At 35.9% G+C, this 11,861-nt stretch overlaps 1 protein-coding gene across 1 annotated transcript in view; it reads right to left on the bottom strand.

Moving 5' to 3' along the window:
• Positions 1-978: 978 nt before the first annotated feature.
• LOC149413150 (dynein axonemal heavy chain 1-like) overlaps positions 979-11,861 on the bottom strand; it is a 137,506-nt gene continuing 126,623 nt past the window's right edge. The window contains exons 71-78 of the mRNA XM_089645421.1: positions 11,492-11,644; positions 10,160-10,295; positions 9,268-9,400; positions 4,453-4,548; positions 3,496-3,626; positions 2,215-2,396; positions 1,616-1,745; positions 979-1,166 (exon numbers count right to left, since the gene is read on the bottom strand). Coding sequence (XP_089501547.1) covers positions 979-1,166; positions 1,616-1,745; positions 2,215-2,396; positions 3,496-3,626; positions 4,453-4,548; positions 9,268-9,400; positions 10,160-10,295; positions 11,492-11,644 — 1,149 coding nt within the window. The remainder of the gene's footprint in view (positions 1,167-1,615; positions 1,746-2,214; positions 2,397-3,495; positions 3,627-4,452; positions 4,549-9,267; positions 9,401-10,159; positions 10,296-11,491; positions 11,645-11,861) is intronic.

Below are 11,861 nucleotides of genomic sequence, written 5' to 3'. Positions count from 1 at the left end.
GTGCTGACGTAATCACTATCTAGACCCCCCCACCCCCCATGTCATCAAAAATAAGCAAAGCAAAGACCCCCTGCCCCCCTATAGTGCTTACATAATACTTGAACGGCCCCTTGGGAGCAGTTGGGACTCTTGTGCGGTATTCACATAAAAACAGGAAAAAAAACTAAAAACAGAATAAGCTCCATAAAATAAGGCATGTCTCCTCTGACAAAAACACCTACACATTTTGTGGATGGTCAGGTCTGGGCCACGACATTTTTTGTTTTCGATTAGCCACGGAAAACAAAACCATTGTGGCCCTGCCTCAATGTTTTTGTTTTTGTCGGATGTTTTGTAAGACATTTTGTTGTTAGTGACCCGAATTTACTTGTCATGACAGATTTTATGTTATAATTTTATAAATAAACTATCCAACGTGTACTCGGCTAACTTTTGACTCGATCATTTGCATTTCATCTGACTGTAAATTTGTTTGTGCGTTTTGGTCAATCCTGTCAAGTTGGTAGCCGTGTTTGAAAGAACCTTTTTATTCCGCCAGGGCGCATGAGCATTGCGAGCTGTCAGGTCAGAGTAATCAACATTATGTAAAGTCTACTGCTGACAGAACTACTGGTTTAAATTGTTACTACTAATGGTTTGGATGTTTCATCTAGGCTAGTTCCATAGAACAACGAATAACACAAGAAATGCCTTGTGGGCGTGTTTCTTGATCCAAGTATTCACCTAATCGAGGCTTTAATTTCAATATAAAACTGTGTTTACGAAATTTAAATGGGATGGACATCTACGATATCAGGCGAGTGTAAGTCAGACTGAGTGCTAAGTTGTGGGGCTAAACGGAATATTTTTTACATTCAAATTTGTATGGAAGGCACTTCTAGTTGTTTTTTTTTATCCTATGCCTAGTTTGAAATAACCTAACCTAACACTGGAGGTGAAAGGAAAAATAATAAAAATCCATAAATCTTCATTTATTTATTAATAATCTAATTCATTGATAAGTGCAGTCCCTCTTTTGATCCAGTGAGAGGGGGGCTTTTTGCCGGGGCTGAGTTTGATGGCCAGCACAAAGTTTCTCCTAAGTCGGGTTCTGTACGAGGGACAGTCGTACATCTTGCTGAAGTCTCCCCCGCACAGTTCGGGGCGCAGGAATATGTACGGCATGCCTGGAGGAAAACCATAGATAAGATTAGTAAAATTAATTATAAGGAAGGGGTAAATAGGTACTCAACATATCGAGGGATAATTGCTACAAATAGGTGTGCCACAAACATACAACTTATGTTTATGGACTAAATGTATGCCCTTGCATGCAACAATACATATTATTACGTTACAAGGGCGGTTTTGAGTGTAACTCAAAAAAGCTTATTTCGGAGTTACCTAGTTGTTGTAATTACCCCACGGTATAATATAAAAAAACTTGTGAAAAAAAATATGTGAAAAACGATCAAACACTACATCAGTCACACGCTAATTGTCATAATTTTCATTCCCTTTCCCTGATATAGTATGGTTAGAGACCAATAATTGTTAAGATCAGGAGTCCTTGTCTTTTGCTGCATTGTTGCCCTCAGTTCATAACATAGTTTAATGTTATATATATATTTTTTACCAGTCAGCAATTCCTTTGGTCTTGACTCATCCAAGCATTGGAGGGCGTCATTCCATCGAGCCCCCTCTAGATACAGTCCCCTGATGCAGCAGCCCTCTACTGCGCGCACCTTCGGTGGATCATTCATCACCTAAGGGTATTGGAGGACCAACATTACATTCACAATGTATTATAATCATAGAATAAAGAATAACAAGAAGCGCTGTCCATGTCATTTTCAAAGCAACACAATGTAGCACTTGACTTAGTACCTTTTGATTCTAGCCCCGAGAGAGCCAATGAAAATACTGTATTTTATATGACCTTTATCTCTCTTATACTGCCTGACATTGTATATGACATTCGTTCTGACATTAGCATGTGATTAGCTACAAAACTGTTCAGCTGAGTATACAGTACAAGTGGTTGAATATATTATGAACTCTTTGGGAATAATATAATGTTATTATAAATAGTGTACCTACATTTTCTGCAATATATTAGTTTGAATAAATGAATAATTCAAAACATTTGTAGAAAAGATCACAATTTTTAATCAAAGATGAACTTCGATCGAATTGTATCGTTTAAGCCAAGCCAACACTTGTATTGCGACTTACAGAAAAGTAGTACTCAATGGTGTCGATAGATATGACGTGCTTGCGTGCAAAGTTCTGCAGCACGCCCGTGAGCAGCGCCTGCGGGGAGTAGAAGCCCGAGATCCAGAACACGGCCGGGATGCCCTGCTCGGCCCAGTCCCGGATGAATGCTATGCGCGCCACCAAGTCCGCTACCCACGAACCTGGACAAATTACAATTATAATATATTATGCCCAATGGGCCACTTGCATGTATTTTATAATGAAAAAATAATGTAGAAAGATTACAAGAATGTTAGTAACAAAAATTAGGAACTTGTTTTTTAATAATAAAATAAACAAATCCGTTTTTTTAGCTCGTGACTTCACTATATAAAAATTTCCAGTTTACGAATTTCTTTATTTATTTTTATAGAATTTCACACTGATTTTTTTTATTTTAATATAACAACACTGATACTTGACTTTTTGAATTTTTACAGATGGGTTTAGTTACATAAAGATGAGGGTGCAAACTTTAACAAAATCAAACTATATAAGACCAAGGGCGTATATAAGGGAGGGGGGTTTGAAACCCCCCCATCGGCCTCAGTATTGAGTAGGAAAAAAGAGAATAGTACTCGTAGATTACATTCCTGGAAAATAAGACAAAATATTTCCACACACCCCCCCCCCTTTTCCCTTGCCGCCCCACCAGGGACGACCCACCCCGTTAGGGTCGAACCCCCCTTATGTGAATGTTATATACACTACTGTATATAAATTTAAAAAGTTGGATAGTATTAAACATCAAACAAGAGGCACAAGGTTATGGAATGTTTATGAAAAAGAATATTCAGTTGTTCCGAATTCTGCATACCTTTTAATATAATGTCATCAAATCAAAAATCCTCCTTATTCCCCTCTGCCATTGGTGTGGAGAATTTTTTTTTTAAACTGATTTTTGTTATTAATTTTTTTTTCACAACCATAATTTTTGTCCGGTCCTTTCGGTTTATAAAAAAATGTTCTGATTTTGTGGAGAAATTAAAAAAAAAGTTACAATGGTTTAAAAAATACAATGAAAAAAAAATTATACAGCATGTCTCAGAATTTTTGCCAGAATCGATTATTAAACCTGATAATGTTTTTCTTGTATTATAATCTATAATATATATAGTCTGTGGTCTCATCTTACCTATCTGTCTTTATCTGTAAACACTCGGCCAGACTAATAATTTCGACAAAAAATATTTTTGTCAGGTCTTTACTTGCGTTTTATTAATAACACCTTAATAAAATAAACTTTATGATTGATTTTACCGAGAGGTTTGAGGGAAGAATAGGCTTTTTTGCTCCACAGCGCTGGGACCGTGTTTATATTCAAACTGTTGCCAACATCCTCCAGGACCTCAGACATCACCAGGAAACCCTTCATCGCCTTGAGGAGATCTCTACAAAAATAATCCAAGTTTTATCCATATGCATATTTGGCGACAGTCTAATAATATTACGATTGCAAAGGTTTTTGGTTTGATATAGCTTTTGAAAGATGAGGGACAGGAGGAAAAAAAGAGAACAAAATATAAAGTGCAGAGTTAGACGACCCTGTGCCAAATATCTGTTCAAAGTTAACAGAGACAATTATTTCTGTTCAAGGGGAGTATATCTTCCAAATGCTGCCGGTTGGCCCAAATGGATTTGAAGAACTACAGTTCGGTTAGAGATCAGCGAATGTATTATGTTTCTTAGCCTAACCACGATCAGACTAAAAAGAGCTTATCAAAATTTTTTTTAATGATGAACTAATGTTTATAAGACAAGGTTTTATGCATAGCATAAAGGATAGCAAATATCCTTTATGCTATGCATAAAACCTTGTCTTATAAACATTAGTTTATCATTAAAAAATAATAATATTTGATAAGTTAATAAGTCAAAAATATTTCACCAATAAATGAAGATATAATATGTCTCGACGCCATCTAGTGAGAAATTTAGCACTAACAAAGCCTTTCCTACAAAAATAAAGTTGGTTTTTTATAGGTGGAAAAAATATAATCAGTAATTGTTGATTGAGGTACTAGTTCATATTGAATCATTTGGCGGGTTGGAAATAAGCCGACATAGCTCATTGGTTTCAGAGCACCTGACCGGACATCAGAAGGCACGGGTTCGATTCCCGTTGGCGGCGTTTATTTTTACTCGGGAGATATTTTCAATTTGTGTTGATATTTCAGGCGACTAATTATTGTTTATAAATAATTTTTTATTAGTTACCTGATAGACGACTGAATGGTACTCAAAAGTTTATTGTAGCGCATTGCTTCTTGCACTACCACAGAATTCAAAGACTCCTCGTATAGGAGTGGATATCTGAAATATGGAATTACAATATTATGTAATATTGATTAATCAGAAAAATGATTGATATCTCAGGTTGTTTTTTTACAGAATTTGAACAATTCATCAAATTTCAAAGTTGATTTTCAAGTTCGGTGAAGGTTCTATTCAAATTCAAATATTATTTCAGTTTTGTGAAACAACCGGAAAATAATGATATAAAAACAGAACTTGAATAGAACCTTTATAGAACTTGAAAAACAGCTTTGAAATTTGATGAATCGTTCAAATTCTGTGAAACAACCCGTTCTTAGAATCTACAGCTATATGTAGGTACTGCTGAATATTAAAATGTTTTCTTTCCTTCTTAACTTCTCTCTGTATCTAATAAACATTGCTTAAGAGGAACGGCTGCGGTGCCTGTTTCATACAAAATTTAAATTTGGATTTACGGCTAAAATACTAGAGTAAACTGTTTTTTTTTTTTTTAGTTAAAAGACATGGTATATATAAAGTACGCATATGGATCAGATTTTCGATTTTTGCCTTAAATTATAGAATATAGGCCCCAGAAGATGACGATTTTACATGATTTTACGAGGCATCTTTGGCATTTTTTTGTGACCAAATGAAAGATATTTTTTGAAAAAATCTCACATATCCCGTCTCAGGCATATAATGAACTATACAATAAAATTTGAATCCTCACTGAAAAAAGTTTTATTTGCTTCAAAAGCCGAATTTGGTGGCCACAAATTCAACGTATATTTAACTAGCTTTTTTGTTATTGTCTCATTCGCACTTTCTTGAGTCGGGCTGGTGAGGGTAGGTAGGGGGGGCCGGGGGCAGGGGCTCGGGTGAGATCGCTCGCCTAACAAATACATGCATACGTCAATCGTCCTTCATTTTTATTATTATTGATAGTGTATGTATATGTGACATTCGCAGTCAGCCCGCGCGGACATATAATTGACGAATTTGTTACTTTGTTTACGAATAATATTATTTTTAAACTCCACAGTTTTTAACCGAAGCATCCCCAAATAATTTATTTCATTCAACATGGGTAAGTAATCATTATTTGAGCATTTTTAACAATGATAATTAGGTTATGAATTAGGGTACTTACGTTATTGATTTTTATAAAATGTTATTTGTGTTTTAGGTCGAAAGTAGATACATGGTAAACCACCCAGAATGCACCGGAAAAAAGAGGAAGTGCTATGTCAAAAAGACAGAAAGAACTCGGAACAGGTGAAAATTAAATGCAATATTTAAATCAATATTTATTATAAGTATTTATTTTTTACGGTAAAAATGTAATGTTTTTTTGTTGTTTTCAGTTCCGTAAATGATGTTGAAGATTGTCAGGCTAAATTTGCCAACAAGGATTTTTTCGATGCTAACATCGATGTGAATTGTGGGATTTTGAGCAAACGGTAAGCAAATAATTTTATTTTCACAAGAACAAACTCTCGAGAATGAACACAATAACATCAAGATACCATCTTTTGGTTAGTAGTGAGAGTTTCATTTTATTGCCGTTCAGCTTTTAGTTTTGATGACAGTGTTTTTACACATTGGTACAATTCAATATTACACCAACGATCTTTAATTAAAAGTGATTAAATTTAAGAATAAAAACCGTCCTCCATTTTTGCCTATAATTGCTTGTACTATTTTGTCGAATTTGTAAGTATAATCACCACACATATTGATCACCCGATATTGAATTCAACTGTTCATCCGATTCCAGTGACTCTTTTGAGTTAGAGGTTGAGGAAGAAGATGATCCGAACCACATCGTTACATCGAATTTAGTTGGCAGAAGAATTGTCAACATAGAATTTTTATTTGACTCTTTGTCCAAAATTGATCATTCTCCATTTGATTGCAATTTTTCACATTTTTGTTTTCAAAGGGAAATCAGGAATGGATTATACAGCGAATTTCATTTTTTATGTAAGCTTTGTGGAAAAATAGAAATTATAAAATCTGACATGCCTAAGCAAGTTGGCGGTATGCCTATCAATAATGCGATGGTTGAAGGTATCGTATGTACTGGCAACGGTTATTCCCAATTACGGGAAATATGCAGCACTATAAATATGCCTTGTATGTCGTCCTCCTTATTCTATAAACATCTGATTCAGTTGGGGGGACACTTGGAAAATTTTGCACTCGAAAAAATGATTGAAGCAGGAAAGGAAGAAAACCGATTAGCTGTGGAGAACAATGAAGTCGATGATGACGGTGTGCCACAAATCACCGTGGTTGCAGATGGTTCATGGGCAAAGCGATCGTACAAAACCAACTATAATTCGCATTCTGGTGCATTATTGGCTTCCGCACCAGAAAAGTCCTTTTCTGTGGTGTCCGTAATAAAATGGATAAGCCACTGGAGACATTTTATATGGAATGTATTTTGCCAGAATTGGTCGATCCAAGATATCATCGGAAGATTCCACTTCGCGAAAGATGTTCATATTCCGAGAAACAGCTAAAGTCATAGTTTTGTTTAGATATTAGTGTTAGTTTTGTTAGATTCTACACAGTATACATTTTGTAATAATTAGTCTATCTGACGGGGTATTAGGGTACTTCCCTACTATACAGCTTGTTCACAACTTATTGAGAGATTGCTAGTGAAATACGTCCTAATTATAATTTTATTATTATCTACCTGTGATTAATATCCACTTTAATTCCGTGATGTTTTAAAGATATTTTAAAGAAACTTGTATTATTTTGCTTGAACAGTTTGTGTCTTCGAAAATGCAATTTCTTTTAAACACATACGATGGTCCTCTTTGATTGTGTGATAATTTTCTGATATTTATGTAATTATTTATTTGCTTATTTATATTGGAGTCTGTTCTTACTATGCAACTACTACCTGTCCTACTTTTTTTTATTTTTCACCTTGTGCACATGTATTGTGTAGATTATAAAATAGGATTTTTTTCAGTATAAAAAATCTGGGACTAACTACCATAAATGTATTCCTCACTGCCTAGAATGGACGGAAATAATTATACCGATTCATTGAACATTTTTAATAAAATATGCTTGATGCTATTATTCTTGCTGTTATTGTTTTATTATTGTGCTGCTATTTTTATGGTTATTTTTATTTATAGTTGTATTACTTAATTTTGTTGTTCACATAATATTCTTCTTACACAACACTTAAAAATAATCTCGACCAAAATCCCAGTGATAAAGTCAGTGCGTGTTCGGAATTATATACACAGCGACACGACTTTATAACATTCTTCCAGATAAAATAAAAAAAAATGTGATTCACAAAAAAATTTCAAAGGTAATGTAAAAATTAAAAAAATAAAAGATTATGTCAACAGTAACGGTAAGGCCTTTACCGGTGCACTCACACAAATTTTAAGTAAGTGTATATTTCTATTCTCTACAATTATATTACTTACTGTTCATATATTATTTACTGCTGTTAATTCTATGTACTTATCTAATTTATAAACTTATACACCTATTATTACTATTATTATAATTTCGTCTGTGGCCAGCTGCCACATGTACAATGCACGTGTACAATTTCCGTATCTCCTACAATAATACACGTATCTGCTAATTTAAATGAACTAAACAAAAGGGTGATTCCCCGTTTTGATGCAAATATATTCACGCACAAAAGAAAAAAAGCATTTCTCTTCTTCAGTGCGTGATATTGTCAGTGCCTAACGTGTACATGCGCATATACCAATACTATTAAAGAATAGGTCGGAAGCCCTTGTATGCTGTGTCTGCTAATGGAATGAACTAAACGAAAGGGACATTTCACCGACTTCGTGCAAATATTCAAGCATTGAACTTAATTTCTTTTTTATTTAATCTCATATTATCTAACTTTTTTTGATCGCTTGCAACGTCAGCCGTACTAAAAGCCAGGTACTCCCTCTCCGTTCCCCGCTGCACGCTCCGTTAGAGAGGGACACAGGACAATAATTATTTTTGCGGGAGTCGAAATTTCGTCCGCGAAAACAACGCTCTTAACCCAACTTTTATTTTGAATATCAATGCACGTTTGCAGGCGCATGCATTCCATACGGGCAGTAAGCATTGCCCACTTTAAGAGGAAGCTACGAGCCAAAAATGTGTAAATTCTTGGTATACCTTTTATTGTAGGTAATAGGCATTAAAATCGCTTGACAAACAGACTCTAGAAACGTTCGATTTCAAGCCAAAAACTGGTTTTTATTTATTTTGTAAATAATTTTATAAGAAAGCAAAAAAGTTAATCAAGTGAAACTGTCACAAAAAAACTTAGCTATAAAACTGTATTTAAAAAAAATTGTTTCCTTTCCGCGTTCATACATTTCTATTGAAAAATGTTTTTTTTAGTATTTTACATTTATATTTTTTATTGAGTAATTTATTTTATTATTTGTATTCTACTCAAGCGAAGCGATAGTATAACCTTCAATTTATCTAGCATATTTTTTAGTATTCATAATGTACACCAATTCATTATAAAGATTAATAAAAATAGTGATTTAGCATTAAGCTTCGCCTTAACATTTCGCTTCTCAAATAATTTATGGTATAAAGTTGAATATTTTTTGAAAATTTAACCCGAAAAAACCTAAAGTGGGGGGGTTTACTGCGTATGTGGAATGCAAGCGCTTGTGAACTGATAATATTATGTACAAATCAAATAACTGGAAAAATTATGTATAGTCATCGTCAAAAAATAATGTAAAATGCAAGTATTCTAACTTCTCTGCAATCTGCTTCACGTTGAGCAGGGGCGGAGTGCGTGCCAGGATATCTTTAGCAAAGTTCTCAATGATAGTCTCGGCCGAACCTGCGTCTCCTGACACTTGGCGCCCCTGCAGGGTCTTTAGGGTGCCTGGAAAAGGTAAACATAATAAAGAACACTAATATACATCATAATCTACGTGTGCGAAGATGCTGGTATTGCATCACTGTAATTTGGGGAAGAAAAAGGCTTTATCCTATCTCTGTTCCAGGAGACATGTAATTTGAAAAGGAGATTGCGCTACCCCAACCAACACACCGATCTCTCCGGTCTTTTGTCGATGACGGTTGGTTTGTTACTTGCCGCACTTTTTATCGGTGCATGCCTGTTTCAAGTACAAAATCAAACGCAGAGTTTTCATTCCTGCTCTATGGTTGGTGGGAGCAGAACAAAGCTGATAATGTCAGAAAAATGACAAACGTCATAATGAAACATACCTCCCACCAAAATATAGTAAAGTGGATATTTTTTTTAATAACGATAAACTTAACCAAGTATGCAATGCTATGAAACGTTGCGTGAACAAAGAAAACTAAAACGAACTGAAACTAGATGATATGACTAAGTTAGGTTAAGTTAGACGTAACTACAAGGATGATATGGAAAGCGATGGCGATAATGATTAATCACATTGACTAGGCAATGGACTCAGTGTGGTTAATGGTCTCGTGAGAAGAGAGCCATTACATGTACAGACCGTAGCGATATGATGGAATTTTGGTTAAGATTTAAAATAGGAGAAAATTAGATATTTTTTGGACGCAAGGTCTACTGTTCACAGAACTACTAGTATGTATTAGATGTTGATAAACATTGTTAACTGCGTTTTACGGTGATGATATAACTTACTGAGACAAGCCAGGGACTCGGACTGAGCGTAACTGATGTTGGCATTGGCGTGAAGTCCAAATATAGCTGGGTCATCATTGATAGGGAGCGTTTTTATGTAGATCACGTAGTTCTCAAGGTTCGTGTTGGCAGGAAACTGAAAGTATTAAAACTTTACTTATTGGGAATTAAAATAAATGAGCCATTGTATGAGACGAAATGCTAGGTACAAAAAAAATGCAGAATGCTAAGGCGGCTCTCTAGCGACCGTTTCCACAAACATTGAAGCAAACATTAGCGCAAACATTGTTTGTTTTCGTCCACATTCCGTATCCTCCGTTTGTTGAAATATTGGGGAGCGGTGGGCGTGTAGTGGTCTGTGGTGTAGAAGTATAGACGCTATTTTTGACGTTTGACGTCTACGTATATAATTACTTAGATGTCAAAAAATGTTGAGATGAGTTCTGATGAGGAAGATTTGCTTACAGTTTTAGCAATAAGATTGTAGTTGCTAAATCAGAGAGAAAACACAGATTTCGAGTTAGACCGTACCTACTACCTTGAAATTTTAATAGATGTTAACAGAGGAAGTGGATTTGGCAATTCCTTCCGTGTTTCTGAAACAGATTTTGATGAACTAGTTAAATTCATAATTATTAAGCTCGTGCAGTGCACATAACCTCAAAAACTCCTGTGATTTATGCTCCGTGACTGACCGTACCACGCGCTTGTTATCAAGAAATTAAACAATTCCCTGCCCTGCCTTCCACTCTTCCCCTGCGCAGATAATGTTTTCTATCGGCCACTGGTTGCATAAACATTGCATCTGCAAACAAAATGGACAGCCACATTTGCATGTTTGAACCAAATGTTTGTGGATACGGTCACAGGAGACCCCGCTTTACAGTTACACAATGAAGGACTCTAATGCCTGAGTGATCGGCCGAGGCAGTGCATTCGGCTGATGTGATCAGTACAATCAGCGGGCGAGTGATTCAGGTTCGTTTGTTCATTCGTTCATTTCCCTATTCTGTGCTAAATCAAGTGACTCCCGGTGCCGTCGACTGGTTGGATATCCTCAGCATCCCACTTTGACGTTCAACAACTCACCTCCAATGTTATAGCTGTCATTTGTATTATGATGGTCTAAGAGGCAGGCAGGGTTCAAAATGAAGAAGGTGGCATGCAGATCGTTGATGAAGGCAAAGTGAGTGGTTGCAGCTGTGGTACACCCATATTTATATCTCTCTCGACTTGTGGGAGGTAAACCACATGGTACCATCCATTTTCGATACAATATTAGATTTTCTGTCACCGAACCACCGTTGAAATAATACCAGGATCTCTTTTTACCTGGTGGTAGACCCCCTCCTCGTCAAACTTGTGCTTCTCGTTCATGACCTTGACGTTGTAGTGGTCAGACAGCAGTGCCATGAGGCAGCGCCGGTCCCACTCGTCCGTCACACGACCGCCGTAGTTGATGTGGCCCGTCACATATGTTAACATCTGCAACAAGTTAATCAATATCCATCTGGCAAATCGCTATATCTTGACTGTTTTGGTCAAAGGAGTTATTCCACACGTTTTGGAAAGGAAACATGGAACTAGTCGATAGAACACCCGTCACTTTACACGCTGTGGGATTTTGATAGTCAGGCCATTTTTCCACAGGGATACGCAAGTATGCGAAACTCAACGATTCAAGTATTTTGTAACAATGCGT

This window comes from Hesperophylax consimilis, chromosome 22 (genome assembly GCF_061612785.1).
Source record: "Hesperophylax consimilis isolate HC1 chromosome 22, BYU_Hcon_1.0, whole genome shotgun sequence".
NCBI classification, from domain to species: Eukaryota; Metazoa; Arthropoda; class Insecta; order Trichoptera; family Limnephilidae; genus Hesperophylax; species Hesperophylax consimilis.
The sequence above is the reverse complement of the archived record's forward strand: the minus strand, read 5'-3'. Positions and strand labels throughout refer to the sequence as shown.